The sequence below is a fragment of the Acanthisitta chloris genome, unplaced genomic scaffold (assembly GCF_000695815.1).
Source record: "Acanthisitta chloris isolate BGI_N310 unplaced genomic scaffold, ASM69581v1 scaffold10641, whole genome shotgun sequence".
Classification (NCBI taxonomy): Eukaryota; Metazoa; Chordata; class Aves; order Passeriformes; family Acanthisittidae; genus Acanthisitta; species Acanthisitta chloris.
In genome coordinates, this window is record NW_008654351.1 from 69,152 (window position 1) to 91,722 (window position 22,571).

Below are 22,571 nucleotides of genomic sequence, written 5' to 3' on the forward strand. Positions count from 1 at the left end.
TTTGTTCGAAAAACAGATTTAGAATATTTTATATAAATGTTTATTGAAGATTTGTTTAATATCTTGTAGTTTGGTAGCTTCATGGATATATTAGCATTTTCAGTTGTACAGAATTTGCAGCTGAGGAGTGTTTTCTCTGACCTTTTAATTTATCAGCTTTCATAAATGTTTGTCTTTCAAGGTTAATGATTTTGTGAGAGATAAGTTTATGACTAAAGATGGCTCTGTCCCACTGGCTGCAGAAATTCTTGCTGGTGGCTGTGTAAGTATCTTTAATTTTCTTCATATGAGATTCATGGAAGTTCAGAGTGTAAGATTAACTATATGGACTAAGGCTTCTGTTTAACCACAGATCCTGTTCCAGAGCAGACTCTGCTAGAGCATCTCAATTCTTTCCTAGATAGGCCAGCAGTTCTTGATGAAAGGGTAAATGTTTCTGTGCATCATGCCTTTTAACTGTGCTCTGTAATTCTCACAGCTTAGAGTTTGTTTCCTTAATAAAGAATGTGTCTTTATTCATGTTGGCTGTAGCTTATGGCCTAAAGAGGGTTCATGCTAACCTTTCCAGAAGTTAATAATTAGTTACTACTTTGTGGCACCCACTCTGCCACGTCATTTCTTTCCTGATGTGTTATTGTACCCACTAATTTTCACTTTTTGCAGTGATACTGGCTTTTTGAAATGGCAAAAACTACTCATGCTTCTTTGAGTTCATAGCAGACGTAGGCTGTGTAACGTTAACTCAGTGCATAATGCATTCCTGAATGTAGGCTGTATTTAAAACCCACGAAGTTTTTAAGAGTGTTTTGCTTGCACAAAGTAGTATCTTAATGAACAACTGGCATGTTACTGGGTAAATGATAATTCTTCACGATTTGGTCTAGTTCTGTCTGTTCATATTACAGCTTACTTTACCTGGTGTATTGATTTGTTCAAGCAAATGTAAATACTTTAGGTAAAATGAATAGTTGTTCAAAGACCAGTGCATTTTACAGATAAAGAACGCTGTTTATTTAAACCAGCTTTGATCACTGGAGCAGAGCAATGTTGGTATATTTTCAATCTATCTTTGTTTCTGCTGTCATAAGACAGGTGAGGTCACATTTTCATGCAGCTTCTACCTGTGTCGAAAACTACAGTGAGCAACAACTTAAAAACAAATGCTTGTGTCTTAACCTCAGTAGGTGCAGAGATTTGTGCTGTGTGTGCTTGCAGAAAGTGAACTACAATTATCTGAGCCTCAGGGTGCAGTGGCTCGGCTGCGTTGCAGGCTGAGAAGCCCTGGCTTTCTGCAATTCTCAGGAGATGGGGCAGGATTTGGCTGCTGTCTCACTGCTCCTTCTGTTTGATCACTGACCTGTTGTAGACTGCCAGGTAGGATCCCCTTGTTCTGTAACTTTAGGAGCATTCAGGGGAGAAAAAAGAAGAAGGGGAGGGAGAGAAGAATGTGGGTCTCTAAAGCCCTAAATAAAAAGCATGCTGTAAATGAAGGAAAAATGCAATAAAGTGCTCGCAGAGTAAAAAGTATTTGCCCCTTACACTAATAAAAAGTCTCATGAACATAGCAGCCATAGAGAATTCAGCAAAATTTTCATTTAAAATGTCATTTGATCTAGAGTTTTTATTTTACAGACTGCTGTGAATTTTTTAATGCAGTACAAAAAGCACTCTTTACAGAGACCTGTCATTCATGAGAATGCTGCAAGCTTTTTGCCAGTAGTTCATTGTAAACTAGGGATCTGCTTTAAGAGATAGGTGGTTGGGGATGCATTTTAAATGTGCTGTAAATGTTGGCTTGTCCTATTTGGTATTTGAAATTTATATTAACAATGAGATGCTGCATAAAGTTGTAGCAGGAGACGTGCGGTGGCAGAATGCCCTGAGTTTTCTTTTAACTGGAGTGCTCCACTTAAGGGCATAGTTCGGTGCCAGGTAGATAGGTTGCAACTTGTCTCTTCTGCAGGTGGTCTTTGGGTTTTTTAGTAATTTTAAACCCAATTCAGACGAGTAACAGAGACTCTGATTACCAGCAGTGCCTAGTTTTTTTGGGATGAATTTTTCTCTGATGGTGTAAATATACGTGAAAATCTGAGATGCCAAAGACAGGCTTTTTCCTATAGCTTTCAGTGTTGTATAGGCCTAACTTTTGGTCCCCGTTTAAGCCATCGTGAAACCTGCGATTTCATTGTGGAAGCAGCAAGGATGCTGTTGAATGCTTTTGAAAATTGTCACTCTTAGGTTTTTACCTCATTTCACAATGTAGTAATCGCTTATGTGGGAGGTGAGAAGACAGGAGTGCATGATGTGTTAGAGTCTAAAAAGGGGAAGCCAACTAAGATGAATTTTATGAGACACCTGCCCTGTCACCTTTCCACTTTCCACATCTAATTCTCAGCTGGGATTGTGTTACAAATACAGATTTAAATTTTCCTTCTTCCGTGCTTCTGTTTCCTTGGAGTGTATTTGTTGCTTATGCAAGGGCTGTATGCTGGGATGCATGCTAGATTGTCAGGTTTAAAATACCAGCCCTGTGAGTACAGTATAGCACTAATACCTCAGAAAGGGAGGAGGAGCAGATACTTGGATGGTTTGGGTTGTTCAGGAACACAAAGGGCTTTGAAGGGGTCAGTATCACCTGAGTAGCTCCACTCCGCTGTTTGCCCAACCATTGCCAGGTGTTGACTTTTAAGTCCCCAAGGAGTTCTCTTTGCATCATAATTACTGAGAATTAGTACACATGGCTGACTTTTGCACTTGTAACTAAAGCTGATTGTTTCATTGAACAAGTCTTTTTCTGTTTTGTAAACTGTTTTCTCTCCTAAAAAAAAAAAAGAAAGAAAAGAAAAGAAGAAAATAGATCTTTTATTTCATGACTTTGTGGCACTTAATTCAGTTAACAGCCTGTTTCATAGCTTTTTATTATGTGAAGATGAAAGCAATCGGTTGGCTGAGATTTTTTTTGAGACCCCCAAGAATATAATTAAAAGTATAACCTTTATACTTAAGGTGGGTTGTTATGTAAATTACTAACTCAAAATTTCCATCTCCTTTGTGTGTAAGAAATTTTCCTAGTGACTATAGTATTTGTTACCCATAAAAATATATGTAACTTTCAGATTTGCACAATGCCTGACACTCACCATGAACTCTGGTCTCTGCTGTGCGTTTAGGACTCTCATCACTCATGCAAATCCTATATAGCCCTTATCATTATTAGGCTAGTAAAAAGCTTCAGTTCCAGGGCACAGTGTAATGATACTGTAGAGTTAAGATCTGCTGCACATCTAAACCACAAATCTGACTTGACCTTCTTGAATGAAAACGTACACAAATATACTAGGTTTGATTTCTGCTAATGCTGTAACTTACCTTCAGGGGTTCTTTAATAAAAGGATGATCTTGTGTAAGCTGTAAGTACAACTTGAAATCTTTTTTTTTTTTTTTTAGAGTGGCAATAATCTTGAAGTTTCTGTAAGCATTTTTGGTAGTCTTTCACTATATTTTAAATAAAAAATAATCATAAGTCATACCAAGTTTAGCTGCTTGCTTCTTTTAAGCTTAATTCACTTAAATGCTTTTGTTAAAGTTAACCTGATTTATTTTATATATGGCACTGTTCATTATTCTTATTTTTTTGAGTTATATTAACCAATTGAAAACCCTGTAAAAGTGTCATAAATATTATATTTGGGCTTTTGAGGTATTATCTTTAACTTTTTAGATGACACAGTCATTTTGCTTCGTACCTTAAATAAAGCAATTCCACATTCAGTGAAAATTTTACATTTGTGTATCGAGAAGTAACTGGGAAAACGATGCAAAGATGCAAAATATAGAGTGCTCAGAAGACATAGAAAATATTAAGAAAAACAGAACTGTTAAATAGCTATATAATACATGTTGCCTTGTCTGCATATAGTAATACAATGATACAGGTAAATAGGAGGCTTAATTTTCAGCAAGCGAAATACTTTTTGCTTTATTATCCTTTCCTTCTGCTTTCCCTTCTCTTTCCGAGCTCGCACAGTCTTTTCCTTCCCAGCTGCTCAGTGTGTGCTCACTATTAGCCAGCTTAAATCATGTAACACAGTACAATTACAGATCCCATACAGATCTGCTTTTGTTTAAATTGTCAAGACAATTTTAGGCGTATTTCTAGAGACTTTGTAGTAGCAGTAATAAAGTTAAAACATAGTGGACAACCTCAACTCTGCTATGGAACGTAAGATCAGATACAGTTAAGATGTAATGCAAAATCCTGTCCAGAATTAATTTTTATAAAGGAATATGACATGAAATTCCATATGAATTGTGCCAAAGAATGAATCCAGTGCAAATAGCTTTATTAAGCTACTTAGAAGATTTATGTTTCAAGGAGCAATAAAGGTAAGTCCACATTTGAGCTGCATTTTCTCTGTAGCATTGCAGTTGAGGTGGAGTGTGTATAGACTGCAGTTCCCACACTTAGATCCCTTACTTGCAAAAATGTATAGACTTGTAAGTTGTAGACTAAAGGGGACTGAAGGTGTCATTCCAGCTGTCATTATTCAGAAACCTGAATCTGATAACATTCTATTATATTTGGCAAGGGAGACTAAGCTATGGGTAAAATACGACTGAGCATTATGTATGCCTGGGGAAATAATCCCTGCATGTGTGTCTGGAAAAAAAAAAAAAGACAGCAAACAACTGCTGTCACACAGAGAAGTTTTGGTCTAGTTTATTGAGATAGTTAAGTAATGATGGTCTTCCTGATGGTTGCTCATATTAGCTTGGAAAGCAAATGGCATACATCTCTTCAGCGTTTAACAGATTTACTCTCCAGAGGTCTGTTCTCCCTGAGTCAGGGTATCTAACTTCCATTACTTTCAAGGGAAGTTATACCTGCATGTGTAAAAGCCCAGTGTTCCCATCTAGTTTAAGGAAAAGCTCAGAAGCTCCCAATTTTTCCTTGATTAAATGGAAAGCTATTTTCTTCTTGCATAAAACTTATGTTGTTAAATAAATTAATGAAAGTATTTAATATAATGAATATGATGCAACAGAATATACTATAATTAATTAGGTATTTTTAATGTGTAGTTTTCTGAACCACTGTAATTGTAGTTATTTTCAGCATACTGAAAATCATGCAGCCTAATTGTAAATTTTTTGGTAGAAAAAGATCCAGCTAGATCTTCACATTTGCAAACTCATTTTATTTCAACACTGCTCTGTTTTCATTGTGTCTGATAAATTTTCAGTTAATTTTTAGATTTAAGCCTTATGATGAAGTTTGGAAAGGCAACGTAAAGTAACATGATAGCCCTTCCAAGAGGGTGTACCAAAGGGTGGGGAAGTTCCTGGTGTAAAGTTCCTGCTTTTCTTTGACCTCACCTCGTATTTCCTTGCAGGTTTGGATCTTTTTAAAAAAACAGTTTGCTGAAGTTTTTACTCAGTCATACCTGTTCAAACTGGCCATTCCTGAAATCAGTAACGAATTTTGCAGAACATGATTTCACGCTTTTGAATTTTCCTTTTGGATTAGTTAATCTAATTTTAATTTTTTTTCAAAACATATTTTTTCATTAAAAATTGGAGACACTTTCCCATTTTTCTTCCCCTGTTGTCTTCTTTTTCATTTCCTTTCTCCTCTGAAAAAAGAGAGAGAGGGGAAATTTTTCAAACTATAAAACAAGGAGGGATACATAGATTTAGGTTGATATGTTTCTGATTCCAGAACTGAACAGTTCTGAATGCTTAAAAAGCCTATTTTTTTTCCAACAAACATACTTAATATTAATTTCACTTGAAACTTGCTCTTTTTTCTCCCATTATGTAATGAATAATGACTGAAAAAATTTATATGAACATACATTGCAGTTTAAAACATGTATTTGTTTTGACAATTATATTTTATTACACGTCCCTTTCTCCTATTACTTCTTTTAGTGGCAGTAAAATATTACAGTGCTTACCAGTGCAGGTTCAAAACATTCAAAAAAACAAAGGCTCAGACTTGAATCAGGAATTAAAATCTACCTTTCTATGGGAAAAAGGAAGATATTTATGATGTCACAGTAATTTATGATGTGACCAAGAAATAATGGGTCACAGTTTTAATACAGCTACCATGCCTTAAGACTTGAAAGGTCTGTAAATCATTAAATGATTCTACGACTAGTCAAAATAGACAAGTAGAGCAGACAGAGCCAAACGTTAACATATTTGACAGGTCTGTAACTTAATTGCTTTTATAATGCCAATCAAGTAGGCTCCACTTTGATTTTTTGGCTGGGCTTCTGTGAACTGAATTACCTATAACGTGGAAAATATCAAATCCACAATTTAATTTTTTTTCCCCACTACAGACTTGGTCAGTGCTTATAAACAAACCGTACTCCTGTTTGTTTCTGTTTAGCCAGGGCATTAATATTCTATTGTAGGACAGTCCTCACAACTTGTATCCAAGTCTTGAAAATCTGTCTGAAGCAGTAGCAGGAAAAATTGCAATTCTATTTATGAGCACTTTTATGTGAGCATTTGGAGGAGCTTGCTTTGCATTTTATGTACGCTTGGGCATTAGCAAGACTGCAGTTCTAGCAGTGTTCTCTGAGCTACCCAAAGTAAAACCATAGTTGGACCAAGGGAAGGCTGTCATAGGAAGACAAGAAAGATTAACTAAAGAAAAACATAGTTCTGCGTGAGCAGCATGAAAGCTGTTTCTGTGTCAGCCTGGTCAGTGTAGTGAAAAGCAGATGATTGAGGGATCAGGAAATTTCGGGATCTCAAGAAAAGGTATTTACTATATGAACTCCCATTGCTGAAGAGCATTATGAGAATCCTTTATAGGTAGGACCACAGATGAGAGAACACAAAATAGCATGAGGTGGCTTGTCTGGATTTTTGAAGCCTGGCTTTATGGAAAGTAAAGGTAACATAGAACCAAGCTTTTGAGAACCCAGTATGCTTTGCCCTTGACATGCAGTGCCACAAAATTAAGGTTTTCACCTTTGAAATCTGTAAGAAAAACAGTCACTTTGGAAAGCTTTCTGTTACTCTGGTAACAGGAGAGTCCATAATGAAATCCCCTCTGCAGCAGTTCAACACAATTGAGCTAGCGCTCTTGGGTCTGCTGCCATACCAGACCCAGACTTCTAGAGGTCGTTTGAAGCACTGCAGTGGCACTCTGTAAATCTGGCTTCTAAGCCTTGTTCTGTCATAGACCTAATACGTGCTTTTGTGGTAAATCATTAAATAGTTCTGTGCCTTAGTTGCCTCTTTATTATACAGTGAGGATGGTAATTCTTCCATTCTTGCATCCCTTAAGTGCATTTTTAATTTAGATTATTTTTTTTATGACAAGGAGCAATCTTTATTTTGTATCTATACTTTAGAAACCTTTGACTTTAATTAGGATTAATGGGTGCTAGCAAATGCACAGGAAAACAAGCTGCATCTGGCAACTGGCAAGGAGTAAGGACTTGGGACAGAGTGCAATATTCATTAGGACTGATTGTGATAAACAGTTGACTAAAAATTTTGGAACTTGCACCTGCTGGCCTTTTTGTAAATGAGTAACCAAGGCACTGTAGACAATTTCTTTTGCAGAGGTTGATTTTTGATAATTGTATAATATGTTGCTTACATATTATAATGGTTGTCATTAATTGCCCTAATTGCTATCCCTGGGTGATATTGTTGGGAAATACTAACACTTTATTAGCAGTAGTAATCCTCTCTTCGTCCATGAAATCATAAAAAGGGATATGTGATGAGTTGGAGGGGGATGCAGAAGAAAGATCTAGGCTGACCCGAAATGCTGCTAGCTGAGAGCAAGATAAGGGCTATGGTTTGAAGTAGGTAATAAGGTTAATTAGAGGAACGAGAACAGTTGATGGTCAGTAGCATTGAAAGGAAGAGAATCTAGTACTTTGTTCTGGAGTAGAAAACACAGGATTTTCTTCCCAAATTGCAAGTTGTATTCCCTTCAGAACCTACATCGAAGCTTTCAAATGGAGATGTGAAAGCCAGAGGGGAGTTGTGGCCAGTGTGCTCATTTCTTAGCTAATCTCATAAGGGCACAAAATGCAGTTATGTTAAAAAGGTCAGGGATTTCTTCTCTTAGTGTAATGAAGGAGATGAAAATTACCACTAAGTTTATTGCAGAGTGATTTGAACACATGAAGAAATAGAAAACACTCTGACTTCTTAACCTGGAGTATTGTTAAGTGATTGTTATTAAGCTATCTTTTTTCACCTAAGAGTGGGTTTTATTTCTCCATGGACAAAAAAAACCCCAACCCTCAACTATTTCTAATTCCTTCTGTTCAGTAAGGTAGGAAAGTAGAAGGAGAGACATGATAGACAGTACTGTATTACTGTACAAGACTATACTGCCATCGAGAGGTGTTGGGTGATATCATACCAATTGCAGAGTTGAAGAACTGCAAAAATGGAAAAAAACCAGCTTATTTTTAAAAATTCACATGTATGGATGCATAGCTAGCTGACTGTGTGGTAAAGCACACTGAACATTTTACAGGCATGCAGATGTCTAGTAATGTGTGTATGAGGAGTTCTTGGATGACTTGATGAGATATTTCCCTTTTACTTTCTTGCTTTAAATCAAATAAGACAATAAGTGCTTGTTATTAGGTCCAGTGCTAAATTCTTTCATAATATTGTGGGCCCTTACAGGTAATTATCTATGCAGTACCTCTTGGTATCTACTTCTATAAATAAGTCAAAATTGCAGTTTTTACTTTAATCGCATTATAACATCTGAAAGTAGATTTGAGTTTACAGTCAGATCATTTGTTTCTTAAAAAAATTATTGGAAGAGATGATAAAGAATTCAGAATTGATGATATTAGAGTTTGTAACTTCAGTACAGAGATATTCGTGTCACTAGGAATTGTTTACAACAGTTGATGAAGTTGATTTTTGTGACACTTGGTGGAGAAATCATTAAGCTTGAGCAACCTGAGCTTAAATGGTGTTTATTCTGGACAAAAAAAATAGTCTTCAAATTCTGCCCTTTGGGAGCGTATTTTAAAATTTTATAATGAAATACACTTTTAGTTGCAAAAGCTAGCAAACAAGAAGGCAATGTTCTTTAACTTTTGACCAAACAGAATGAATGAGCAGGGTGATACGATGTGCCGATGACGTTTTGTCTGTTTTTTCCATACCAGCACCTTGAAAAGACTTGGGGGAAAAAACCCCAGAGAGATTCTTTTATTGCATTTCTATGCAAAAAAATCAAAAAGAAGACAGAAGCCATGGTATTGTGATTCAAGCTGCTGTTTTGGAGATCAGGATATCTGGAGACTCTTAAAAGTTGTGTGTGTTTGAGCTGGGGACACACACACACTGGGCATACAATTAACCTCAATGCCTCAAATCCCCTTCTTGTAAAACCAGAGCCATTGTACTATCCTCACAGGAGCACTGGGAAGAAATACATTAATATTTATGAGACACTTGCATACTATGATGATGAATAACACAATAGGAGTTACCAGTACTAGATAAGCAAGAAATCATTTCATTAGAGAGTATAGTAGCCATCTCCAGTTTGCTCCCTGCCCCCCCCACTTTGAGAGTAAGGAGCTGCAGTTACCATCATAGATGCTTAAATAACAGAATGATCAAAGCTCCCCACCAGGCAACTGTACTTGTTACTGCTGGAACTGCCTCTGCACGGGCTGGCAAACCAGCCTTGCTCTCCATCACAAAGCAGGCAGGTGGTAGAAACCCTCCTACTGAGACCCTCTGTCAGCTATTGTCTGGCTCACCACTTTCGGTTATTCACCATTTGATTTTTGGAGTATATCTTTGATCACATTCAGAGGATGACAAAGGTTTTTTCCGGGAGTTCTGGGTTAGTACCTGGATAGTTTGGAAAGACTTTGATGGAAATGACCAATGTCTTTCTTCAGACCTGCTGTGTGGGCAGCAGAATTGGTGGTCTTTTTAGTACTGCCTGGTGCATGCAGGTCTCGGTTTTTAAACATTTGAATGCAGTGAGCTTGACTGTATGAAGTGGGTAAATAATAGCATCCCTGTTTTTAAACAGCAAGCTGAAGCAGAGGTAGTCATGTGTGATTCAACCAGAGCAGCAAACATCTAATGCTTCAAGTGTTGACACAGCCAGGTTGGACATGCAAACATAAATATTTATGTGTTAGCACCTGAAGTACTTACTGTTTGTTTGAATTCAGAAATTGCTTGCCTATATTCTCCTTTAAAATCAGATAGATGTTTCTATTTCCTTTCCTTAAATTACAGCATTCACTTACTTACAATTTTTATAGATTTTTACATTGTTCCATGTTTTGGTGCATTAATAGTAATAATAATGCATAATTTTGTTGTCATCTTTTAAATTTTAATATGGTTTTCCTGTAGTGAAAATTAAAGGAACAGTTCTAATGGAGTCATGGCACAATGAACTGCAAGAATATCATACTGAGGGGAAATAGTTTAATTGTGTGAATAGATCAGTTGATATGAGTTTTTAAGTAGTATATTTTAGGGGATGACTGTGGGTATAACAAACTTGCAAATGAACATTAACACCTGCAATTGAGATTTCATACTTTGTAAGAAGAAAAAAGAAAATATGTATGTTGGCATGTGGGAACACTTAATATTTGTAATATCTAGACCAAACTGTTCATTATATAGGAATTTGTAATGCACTAAAGAACCTTTCCAGGATTTTTTTATTTACTTTGAGAAGTTGCAGGAAACAATTTTTTTGTTTTGAATACTTACTTATTTAACATGTTTCGGTTTAAGTGCAAAACTGAAGTCAGCATATGTGCCAAATAATTTATCAGTCTAATTTCTGATGGCAACAAGAATAGCAGTTTCATATGTACCAGGATTCTGGTTTGGTAAAAGCAGTTAAATTAAATTATGCCAATTTGAAAGTCAAAACCAGTTGAGTTACACAAGAGCATGCTTTTTCTGGTCGAAATAGGAAACATTTGGGATATTTTGGGGGTTATGTAAAGACTTTAATTTGTAACCACACTGTGTATGCTCAGCCTAAGTGGTAGACAAGAATAGTTGTTCGTGTGATTTGCCATTTCTTCAGCACATTATTTAAACCATATTACTGCGCATATTTTTTATTTTGAATGATAGTTAATCTGAGCTATGATTAATTCTTTTAACATTGGGATAATTAAAAAAAGATGTGCACATGGTATTTACGTACTAGACATGGCTAGATGCAAGTGCTTTTAAATGCAGATTATTTCACTGTAGTCATTACCTTCCAGAACAAAATAGTTGTTTTGTTGTGGGGAGGGCGAGGGTTGCCCTTTGCATAGTTGGTGTGATTTCAGAACCTAGAGAAGGCCATAGCTGTCAGGCCACAGAATTAAGAACTTAACAGAAGTTAGAATGACACTGTTGAATTTGAGCCAGATGGAGTTTGGATGAATATTTTTTAGAATACACTTAGGTAACCTTCATGTTACCTTTTTTTTTCCTTGTTGCAGGGATTTGTCAGTGTAGCAGAAAGGTTATGCCCTATGGTACATATCATGAACAAGGTGAACTTTACGAGAGCTAGCAGGGAGTCTGAAATGCTGGCCACCACTGCCTTTTCAGTCTGACTTCCAAAATAGATTGAGCCATGTCTTCCCAACAAATGGAGACTGACACATTAAAAACATTTAGCAGTTCTCGATTAACAGAATCCCTCAGTCTGCAGACCTTCTTTTCTTTAATACCTGGTGCATAATTAATGATGTGGAGCTCAGAGTCTTGAATCAAACAGCATTTAATGGCATTGAAACTGGTAGTTCGTGAGGATTTAAAAAAAGCACAATATACTTGCAGTTCTGGTCTTTGGAATCAGTGTTCTTTGTTTTGTGAACTCATGTCAAAATTGAAAAAGTTTCTGCCAGATTTCTGCTCTTCAGCAGTATGTTTTCACTCTCTATATCCTGGCATGCACATCTCAGTTTCCTTACTAGTTACTAATTTTTCCTTTAACCTCATGACTTATTTTACAGTGTTCTTGGCTTGTCAGTAATGCACAGCTTGGTGTTGGTGAATGTGTTCTTGCAGCAAGAATTGGGCTAGTGTCTGTCTGATGTCCTGCAGTGTCCTGCAGTGGCTGACCTGCTCCCTCTCTGTTTTTCCTAACCACTCATCTCATGGGGTAGTAGGTTTCTTACCTTGTGAGGTGCATTAACTAATACTAAAACTCTTGTTTTCTAATAGCTTAACCAACTGCAGCAGAACTGAAAATGTCTTCTCTTGAATGTAACAGGATGTATGCTGCAAATAACGTAGCAGTTTAATGCATTGACTTGTGCTTTTAATTTCAGGCTGGAGGTTCTCAAGTAATCTTTACCAATCCACTGGAAATTGTCAAGATTCGGTTGCAGGTGGCTGGAGAAATAACTACTGGTCCACGAGTTAGTGCCCTCAGTGTATTAAGGGACTTAGGTTTCTTTGGTCTCTACAAGGTATGTTTTTAAAAAACATTTTTTTAAAAAGCCTGTTATGAATCTTTCTTATCAAAATATCATTTCATTGTTCTCACAGACTTTCATAAGTGGACACAATTCTACTTCTTAAAAAATTCTTTTGTATTATGTGATAATATATCTTCATTTTTCATTTCTGACGAAGGGAAGAAACTGTCTTATCTTTTTGAGCATGTGGTTCTTGTGGATCTTACTAAAATTCCTTTTCTCACTTCAGCAGGTGTAAGTATTGTTCATTGAGGATTAATTTGTGATTCCTGATGTTTTTCCTGGTGTAAAAATAAGCTTATTTTAATCTTCTACATGATATAGAGCTTACAGTTTTGGAACTGTTCTTTTGCTCTTCTGTGTTTGATTCAGCAACTTTCCCAGATGTCATCGTTCATTTGGTGATGGGAATTAATTGCAGCACAATAGCAGTGAAGAAATACAGACAGTGGGAGCCCAGCATAAAAATAAACTAAAGCAAGCTTCCCCTTGCTTCTTTAGGGGAATATTGCCATAAATAATGTCAGGAAAAGCTGTCTTTGTGAGTGTATGCTACAAATTCTGCAGTTCTGCTTTTTACATGCACATAGAAACATAAATATGTAGAAGTAAAGTTGGTTTAGTGACAGCAGCAGGATTAAAAACATCTTCTGTTGAATCTAATAGGATGCACACTGCAAATAATTTAAAGGATTAACGTAGTTGTGTGATGTCTTCTACTTTTAGATGAAGGAGACTAGATCTGGGGGAATATGAAAGGTTTTGAAGTACTTTGAGATAGCCATTACACACAGTATTGAAACAAAAACTGTAATGAATAGCATATACTGCAGAGCACTGTGTGGTGTTTCTTCAGATTCTGCAGCCTACTGCTGGGGAGAAAGCTTTCACACTACCGATTTGTCCCAGTATTTCCAGTGAAACCAGCAGTATTCCTCTGTCTCTTATTTACAGCAGTGGGGCTGTAAATTGAAGATGCTTCAAAAGACACCAATGAGCCTCTTCCCCCTCCTCCACAATATTTAAATTTCATCTCCTTTTTTATGCATTCGGTCCTTGTAAATTGTTCTGTTAGCATTACAAAGAGGGAGCCTGCCCACGAGTACCTGTATGTATGTTTTGGCCTGGAGAGAAGTTGCAGGTCTGAATAGGATTTAATGGGGAGTTGTTTTTCCCTTTAAATTGACTTGCTAATTTTTTCGGTGTTTTACTGAAGCTGAGGCTATTGTGTAAACTCCTAGTAAATGGCATTATGGTGTTGATCAGGTTAACATTTACAACTGAAAACAGGAATTTTGTAAAGGGTCTGCTTCCCTGAGGCTGTGAAGGAATGGAGGTCAGCTACTGACTTTTACTTGAAACATAAAATGAGAAAGAGTGATGAACTTAATTACTGAATTAGCATTTTTAAATTTTTTTTCCCCTGAGTACCTGCTCTTGGTGATTGAGCAGAATTTGCTACATTTTTCCATTTTTATTGGCATTAATGTCTTGAGTCGTATCATGAATTATTTCTGTTTTCTAGAGTAGATAATTGGTGAATATTTCTCAGGAGTACACGCGAACAGGAGCTGGTTACAGCACTATGTTGCATTGAAACAGGCAGTTATTTAATCACAACCCACACAGTTTAATTAGTTCATTTATTAAGTCCCTTTACCTCCACAAATAAAAAGCCACAGAAGGTTTTGGGTTTGGTTTTACTCTTCTGTTGTCTCTGTTTCTGTCTCTGTCAAGCTCTCCAGTCTTGTGTTCATCTCCTTTTGATTTCATTGCCTACAAAAACTTGACTGATTTGACAAAACTAGAGAATTTAACCTGGCAATGACAGTCATCCACCCAACAGAGCACAGGCCACGTCAGAAGGCTCATGTCCAAGTGCACCCTTAGTCTCAGCTGGGTCTGTAATTGGGCAGGTTTGTGCTGTTGTCCACCAAACATTTGGCACTACAGCCCAAAAGAAAATGGCATTCCTATCTGACCCCCCTCGCCTGTATACCAGTGAGAGTGTGTCCTATCTGACCCCTCGCCTGTATACCAGTGAGAGTGTTGGTGTACCCACATAATGGTCTGGAGCAAGAAACTAAAACCTTCTCATCCTTAGGGCTTAGTTTCTTTTGAACCCAGACCAGCTCACTCTAACTTCTCGGGATGGACCCAGGCAAAGGGAGGAATGGCTGTGCCATGGGGAGACCATGAGTCTGTCTCAAAGTAGTTTTATACTGTCTTTAGGTGCTTGTGGAACAGCAGTGTTAGAGGCAAAAGCAGCCCTCTCCTGAATGCTCGTGCTGGAGCTGACAGTGCTGGTGAGGCCAGGCAGGTGTTAATAACTGCGTCAAAGTCACCAGCCCCAGTAAATGCTGTCCAGAGACATCAATGGTCTAAAACTAATTTCAGATGAGACTAGATTTGGCAGGTGCTGCCTTCTCTGGTGGTGCTTCTAGTGAATTCATTTAGCGAGTATAATGATCAATTGGACATCAAAATGCTAACAAATATTCTGCTAATGAGAACTTAAATGTCTTTGTACATTTGAAATACTCTTAATGAGTCAAATTAGCCTTAAACTATGAAACGGGAATAAGTATTTTGTGCCTATTTCAGTACTTTTCATGTTTTTCACTCTAACAAGAACAACTCTCTCATTTGCATCTGAAGTCTTTGCTTTAGCTTTCTCTTTCAAGTCTTAAGACACAAGGCTTGTATCTCAAGCTCTGAATGTACTTATCTTAGTAGACCTAAGTAAGACTCCATACATATTGGTGTGAAAGAAATAGAATAGATACTTGTTTTAGAAAGATACAGTTTTATTTGTGAATCTTAGAGTTTCTTTGTAGGCTTAGTGGGCCTTCATGTAACTGTTTCAGCTCTTTAAATGCATGTCTATCTTAGCTATGATTTAGACCAACTGATTAACTTTCTTTTGCAAGTGTTGAAAGCAAAACTTCAGACTTTTAATTTCAGGAATTTTCAATTGAAAGAAACGGTTGTCTTTCCCCCCCCCCACCCCCCACTAGGTTTCCTTTACCACATTGCAAAGACTGCAGTGAAAATTCTATTTTCCCAGTTCAGAGATACACCATCTCAGAAGCTGTTCTTGCCACCACAGATCAATCTGGCATGCTGTGCTCAGTTCCTATGAATCATTTATGCTGAAATTCAGGTGAAAATCTGTAAGAGTCCCATATAGTAGTCAGCAAGGAAGAATGTACTTTGTTAATTATAAGTGCAGCCAGAAGATGCAAAGCATTATGTATGCCGGTCTTGGCTTCATGAGGCAAATTCCTGCATGTCTTAACAGGATCTACTGCTTGTTTGAATTCTTATATTTTGTATTATTTTCTACCTATGAAGCACTTCCCGTGGATTTTAAAATAAAATGCCCACACACACCAGTAGAGGTAATTTCAGTGTTCCTGTCTTGCATTAACAGAGATAACCAAGGCACAGACAAATAAATCTTATGTCTCATGTCAACAAATTAACAAAGGAAGTGCTATGTAAACCGTTCCTGCATCCAGCTGAGTGAATCTTGTATTGATTATGATCATAATTAGCCCAGCATTCTAGTCCAAATGAATAGCCATTTTGAGGATCACTGAGAAGCTGGGTTGCATAGCTTTGATGCCCCTCTATATTAGTGAGATTAATATTATTTTGGGGCATTCATTGGCATGTTAAAGTCACACTTTACTGTGCTAGTGACAGAAAACAATTCACAGTACTATAGTGCTGTGATTTCTTCTCTGTGCTGTGCTCTATTTGCAGACTTGATGTTAGACTCAGAATAATTTGTGTTAAAAGCCAGCCCTGGAGGTCATCTGGGCAACCCGACCCAGTATTTGACCACCTTCATGGTTTAAAACAAGCAGATAAAACAAAAAAACCCCTCTCTTTCTAATGGCTAATTGAATTGGCCATTGCCTCTGATCCTTCCACTGTGCACCTCAGGTTTTCTTCCCTGTGTCCTACCTTTAGGTAGTTGAAACAAGCAATAAGTCTCTCCCTAGCATGCTCTTCTCAGAGTTGTGCAAACTGAATTCCTCTCCTTATATACCATGGGCTGCCCAGCTGGCTTGATGGCCCTGCACTGAACTCAGTCCAGTGCAACAGTGTCTTTCTTGTACAGGAGAGACCACAACTGGACACAGGAGTCCAGATGTGGTCTCAGCAGTGCAGAACGGAGGGGAGTAATTGCTTCCATTGCGCTCTTGTTACTGCAGGCCAGGGTGTGGCTGGCTGCCTTCACTGCAAAGAGGCTTTGCTGACACACACTCAACTTGGCCACCAGTACCCTCAAGACATTTTCTCCAAAAATGCATTCTGGCCACTCAGCCTGTACTGCAGCATAGGGCAGTTGCAGTCCAGATGCAGGACTTGGCATTTGCTAATTTGAACTTCAAGGTGTTCCTGTCAGCCTGTACCTCCATCCTGTGAAGGTATCTCTGAATAGCAGCCTCACCCTGTAGCATGCTATTTCCCTGTTTCAGCATCATCTACTGAGAGTATAACCACCAATTTAGCTATGGGATGCTATGGCAGACCATCTCAAAAGCCCTGCTTTTAGTCAAGGTGTACAGCATCCACCTTGCTGTCCCCTCATCCACAAGTCTGACCAACTGGTCAGACGTGATTTGGTAAATTCGTATTGATTGTTCCCAATCTCTCTCTTGCCCTTCATATGCTTGGAAACATATCCCAGGAACAGAGGTGTGCTCCTAGAGCTTGTAGTGTCCCAGATGTTCCTTCTTGCTCTTTTTCAAGATGGGCGTGATGTTTGTCTGTTCTAGTCATCAGAACCCCCTTGACTGACTTGGCCTTTTGAAGGTAGCAGCCTCACCGTGTCATCAGCCACCTGTCTCAGCACCATTGGGAGCATCTGTTCTGGTCTCAGGATTGTGTATGTGCAAATGGCTGTAAGTGCTCTATCTGTATGTAATGCTGTGCTCCTGCAGACTTCTCTGGTAAGAGCATGGAGCTAAGAGGCCTGGGGACAGATTTTGCTAGCAAAAAGCAAGGAAAAAAGTAATTTCTCTACCTTTTCCATGTACTCTGTTACTAGATTTCCTACCCCCATTGTGCAGTAGCCTCACGATTTATTTAGTTGTCCTTTTGCTGCTGATCTGCTTCCAACTGCTGCATGCCCAAGCAGTAGTTTTATATATCCTGGGTAGCCCATATCCACCTCTGCTGCCTTTTTACTTTCTGCATTTGAGCTCAATTATCGGTTCATTCGTACTGGTCTTCTGACATGGGTGCTCAACTTTCTACGCAGTGGAATGAACCATCCTTGTGCTTTGAGGAGACTGTCCTTGGAGTACCTTTGTAACTTTAAAAGATTTTATTTGGGGGAGAATTTCTATCACAGCACTTAGAGGTCCAGGTCAGATAATTGATCTCTCCTTCTCTTCCTTCCCCACCAACGAACTGAAGAACAGTAGGTCTGGAAAAACGCAGGGGTCATAATAAGTGCAACAATTTGCAGTCAAAGCTTTCTCTCAGCCTCACTGTGCCTTCAATGGGTGGTCAGATACTAGCCATTCTGTAATGATACGCAGCTTAGAAATAAAATGCATGTTAATTCCAGCAATAAAAAGATTTGACACATACAGCTCATTAAGCTGACTGCTGGGTTGAACCCCTGTAGTTCTTTAAAGCTAAAAAGCAAATATTTTTTTTCTGCCTTTGTCTAAAATTCTGAACTACTTGTGTAAATAAGTATTTTAAAACATTGTACTTCTCAAGATCCAGCTGCTGCTTTGGGGAGGCACATAACAGCACTTTTGCAGAAGGAATTTGTTTCTCTATTTGTGTTCTTTCTGCCAGTAATTGTTACTGTGAAAACACCAGGGCATGGAAACTTGTGAAAAGTAAATTCTTCTTTAGCTACAGATGTTCTGTAGAGGACAGCTATTCTTAAAAATATAGAGACAACATATCCCAGACAGGGAAGTTATCATTTAACTTAATGCAAAGTATCATTTGTGTTGGCAGAAATGGAAAAGGATAAGTTTCTGGTTTTCAGTATTTTTACTAGATTTTATTTAACTCCTGGTCACAGTTGAATACTGGAGTAATTGTACAAGATTAGCTAATACATTTTCTGTCTTCTGCCTGTCTTACATAGTAATATGCATAAAGTCCTGTTAAAGTTAGTTGAGTTTATATTCTATTGGTTTTGATCCCTGTCTTTAAAGTGTTCATGTAAATAAGCACTCTAAGTACACCTGCTTAATTTGTACATCATAGAAACTTATATCCATATAATATCTGCCACAAAATGTTTAATAAAATGTTACTCTTCTTATAAATAATAATTTTCAATAGTGCTTTACAGCATAACAGAGAATACCACTCCATAATTCTATTCTGCATCCTAGGAAGGCAGTAAATAATATAGTAGCAAATGATTCTTCGAGGAAAGGATATGTTGGTTGTGGTAATGTTTACTTCTGTAATTACTAGAAGGTATTTTAGCTCAGTTTTGTGCTTTGGCTGATACTGCCAACGCAGTTTTCATTTCCAAAACTAGTCAGAAAAGCTTTCAGAAGTCTCCTCTTTTTTTTTTTTCCCGTGAATACTTCATAAATGAACTTCTGGTGGTTGACCTGGAAAGTGTAATCTCAGGTGACAGGATGTGTACCAAACTCTCACATCGTTCCTTTGATAACAGCTGAGGCATTTCACGTCTTGAAGTTGAGGATTTACAGCAGGATGATAAACACAGGAAGCAGAGAAAAGTTTTGAGTTACTTTCATTTGCATCTCCCATGCCTATTTGTGACTGTGTTCTTATATGTTAGAACCTGCTCGTCAGAAATTTCCTTTGAAATTAACCAAGAAATGGCCTTCCAAGTAAAAACTGCTATATTTTTTTTCTGCAAACTGAATCCAAATTGCTGGCAGAGCATTTGAAACCGACACTTCATTCCTCTAACTTGATGTTCTAAATCAGTTTCATATTTTGGTTGGTATAATTACATGTGAATAAAAACCTACAGTAGCTTTAAAGGCAATGTCATTGTCCAGTAGGAAAAAAAAATGCAGCCCTTGAAAGCAAATGCTAATAGTATTTGACTAACTGTTACAAAACCTGTAAGGGTTAAGTCTGTAGTAAAACCCAAGAAGAATGCAAAATGATCAAGAAATGACATGCTACCTATTGTTTGTAGCTATAGGATCAAAATAACAATTATACATGCCAAATAAATTCTAAACCTGTAAAAGAGAAAAAGAGGGGGTGGCTGTAAGTACAGGTGCCAGAAGCATTAAATAACCCTCTCAGACAAGGTGCACCACTGTTGTCTTGAATGCTGCTAGGTCCCCCCAGTCTGGCATTTTTCCCCCTGCACTAGACAATGTGCATTCACTGCAGGAGACTAGGCTAAGCCTGCGTCTCCCAGACCTGCCGGCTCCTTCTGCCCAACCCGACACAGAGGTGCCTTTGTCAGTATAATTACCCTCCCCTTGTAGTAGAAATAGTTTGTTTAGAGCCTTATTTGCAGGTAGAGCTGGTATAAGCAGGAATTAGCATGCTAAAGAACCTGCCCCAGCACTGACTTGGGCTTATTTAGCCGAATCTTTGACAATCAGGGTTTTTTTTTCCTCTGTTGGTTTATTCAGTGAGATACTATCCGAGATTAAGAGCTTTAAGGTTATTAAAGAGATTGAAGATGGGAGCCAACTGGCTGTTGTGTGAGGGAGGCACATGTCGTGGTGTGTAGGATCTCCCAACAATTTCATGCCTGGCAGGTCTGCACCTTGGCTGCCAGAATAAACTCGGGCGGATGATCCTTACTGCTTTCTGGGGATTGATTAAAACTCCTTTTGGCTTTCAGCACGTTGTCCACATCAAAAAGGTGCGAGAAGTAAAATAAATGTTTCTTTTGCTTTTCAAGATACTGCAGCCAATCTCCCTAAGCCTTCCTAATTGGCCTAGGCTGGTTGCGGATGATTAACTTGAAGTTAAATGAGGCCTGCTTTTAAACATGCTTTCCCAGACTTTAAACCGAACGATGGGGGGAAACTTTAGACTGTTGCAGTGCTGGACCAAAGCCAAGCTGGGTTATTATTAAAGTGGATCCAAGTTTTGATCCAGGTTTTGTTTACACTGAGCCAACTAAGTTGATGGACATCCCTCCCTCTCTGCGTACCTGAATGTATGTTAATAGTGATATTAACAGTATGCCACTTCTGCCCCATGAAAAAGAGCCTTTTGATGAAGGGGGAGCAATATTAGCAGCTCAGGTTGAGCTAAGAGTTGCTTGCATTTGGAGTTTATTGTTTTCTGTAAGTTATTTGAACTATGTCAAGATATTTCAGAGTATGAAAAAAACGCAGAGGAAAAAATGTCTGCAGTGTTTAATGACAACATTGCAAAGAAAATAAAAGTAATGTGCCCTGAGAGCAAAGGCAGCCAGGAGATTTGCTCTGAGGAAAAGCATGCTCTAAAAATAAATCTTTGAAGAAACCATGTTGGTCTGTGGATGTTTCATTAGTGAGTTTCATAATTTTTTGTGAAGTAAATGCAGTGCAGACATCTGATGATTAAAAAGTTGGGAGTTTCTTCATACAGAAGTTGGTAAAACCTTAGTCTTGTCTTTTTATGTGAAGATTAAAAGTAAATTGTTAAACAGGCTTCTGTTGAGCATGAGAGTCCAGAATTCTTGTCTCTGGTGAATACAAGAGTCACCTTCTCTGTGCCCTCAAGGTAAAGTATATGGGCTTTGCAGGTAATTTTGAGAGGAGAATCCAGCCCACTGGCAGATAACGCCGTTCAGTGAGGGCAAACAGCAGAGCAGCTACAGTGGTGGCACTTTCTGAGTTCCTTTAGAATGTTTTCCATAGTGTCTCTAGAAAGGCCCAACAAGAACCAGCAACTGACAGCATAAATCAGACAGACAAATCCAACTGAGTGAGAATGCAAAGGGTTTGGACAGCAGGAGTCATTAACCTCCAAAAGAGAGTGTCAAGGGAAGTGATCAGTTCTCAGTCTGAAAATGCCAAGAAATGAGAAAGTGTGGTGGGAAGCAGATGGAGCTAGAGCAGAGCATGTGCTCCCTGCGTTCAGTAGCTGAGTCTGTGACATGCAGAAAGTCTGACTACAAGACCTAATGGCCTTTTTAGATAAATCTTTATTTTCTCAGAGGCATTCTCTGATTGCAAACTGAAGTTATTAGCATCTCCTGAGAACTGGCTCACAGGACCTGGTTTTCCTGTCACACATCCTGCTATTCTCCCCTGCCCTGCCTGGTGGAAAGGCAACTTTACAGTTTTCCTGACACCTTGCAGCTCTTTTGTCTTTGATAACTAACATCCAACTTGGATAAACGCTATATTTTAATTGGTATTGTAGTACAAGCTAAGCTTACAGATATGTCCAGGCACATCATTAGCTTTAATTAAATTGTGTGGATATTAACATGTCCCCTGTGAAATGTCTGGCACTGAGCCATGCACTGGCAGACCTGTGCACAAGAGAATAACAGTAGCAAGGGCATCCAGGGAGGGTTCATGGATGAACCTCAAGCAGTTTCACCAGGACTCCACCCTTGCTTCAAAGGGAAGAGGCTTAAGCTTATCCGTGAGCCATTTCTTTCTCAAGCTTGACAGATTTAACCCATTTTCCCAAGCTACCTCTTGTCTGTGCTTTCCTCCTGGTCTCAGTCACGGTGTGTTCAGGTTCTGGTGTCCTCTGGATATCCATATTGAGGAAAAGCAGACTGCAAGTCCCTTTTGCTGCTGGAGTAGGTATATTATTTGACATTTTGGCTGACCTTCCCTATTGTGTTTTTTTTTGCTTTTCCCCTTGCTTGGAAAACATTTGATTGCTTGCCCCTACCCCAAAACTTTCCTTGCCTGTTTGCCACCCTCCTAGGTTTGAAACCAGCTGAATTGCAGGTGACTTCACTGGTTGTTTGTGCCACTTGTACAAATTGGTAGCAAGGCAAATTTAACAGCAAAAGATGAAATTTATTGGAACAAACTATATCCTAGCTACCTTGTCTTTTAAAAACCACAAGTAAATCACCTTGTTGCTGTACTGCAAAAGCCTTAGTGTTATGGCTCTACTCTCTTTCCTTCTCTCTTT

General features: G+C 38.3%; 1 protein-coding gene across 1 annotated transcript in view; it reads left to right on the forward strand.

Moving 5' to 3' along the window:
• The window catches only part of SLC25A13 (solute carrier family 25 (aspartate/glutamate carrier), member 13), a 76,128-nt gene that overhangs the window by 46,842 nt on the left and 6,715 nt on the right, over positions 1-22,571 (forward strand). The window contains exons 12-13 of the mRNA XM_009083472.1: positions 182-262; positions 12,333-12,473. Of these exons, the coding sequence (XP_009081720.1) occupies positions 182-262; positions 12,333-12,473 (222 nt within the window). The remainder of the gene's footprint in view (positions 1-181; positions 263-12,332; positions 12,474-22,571) is intronic.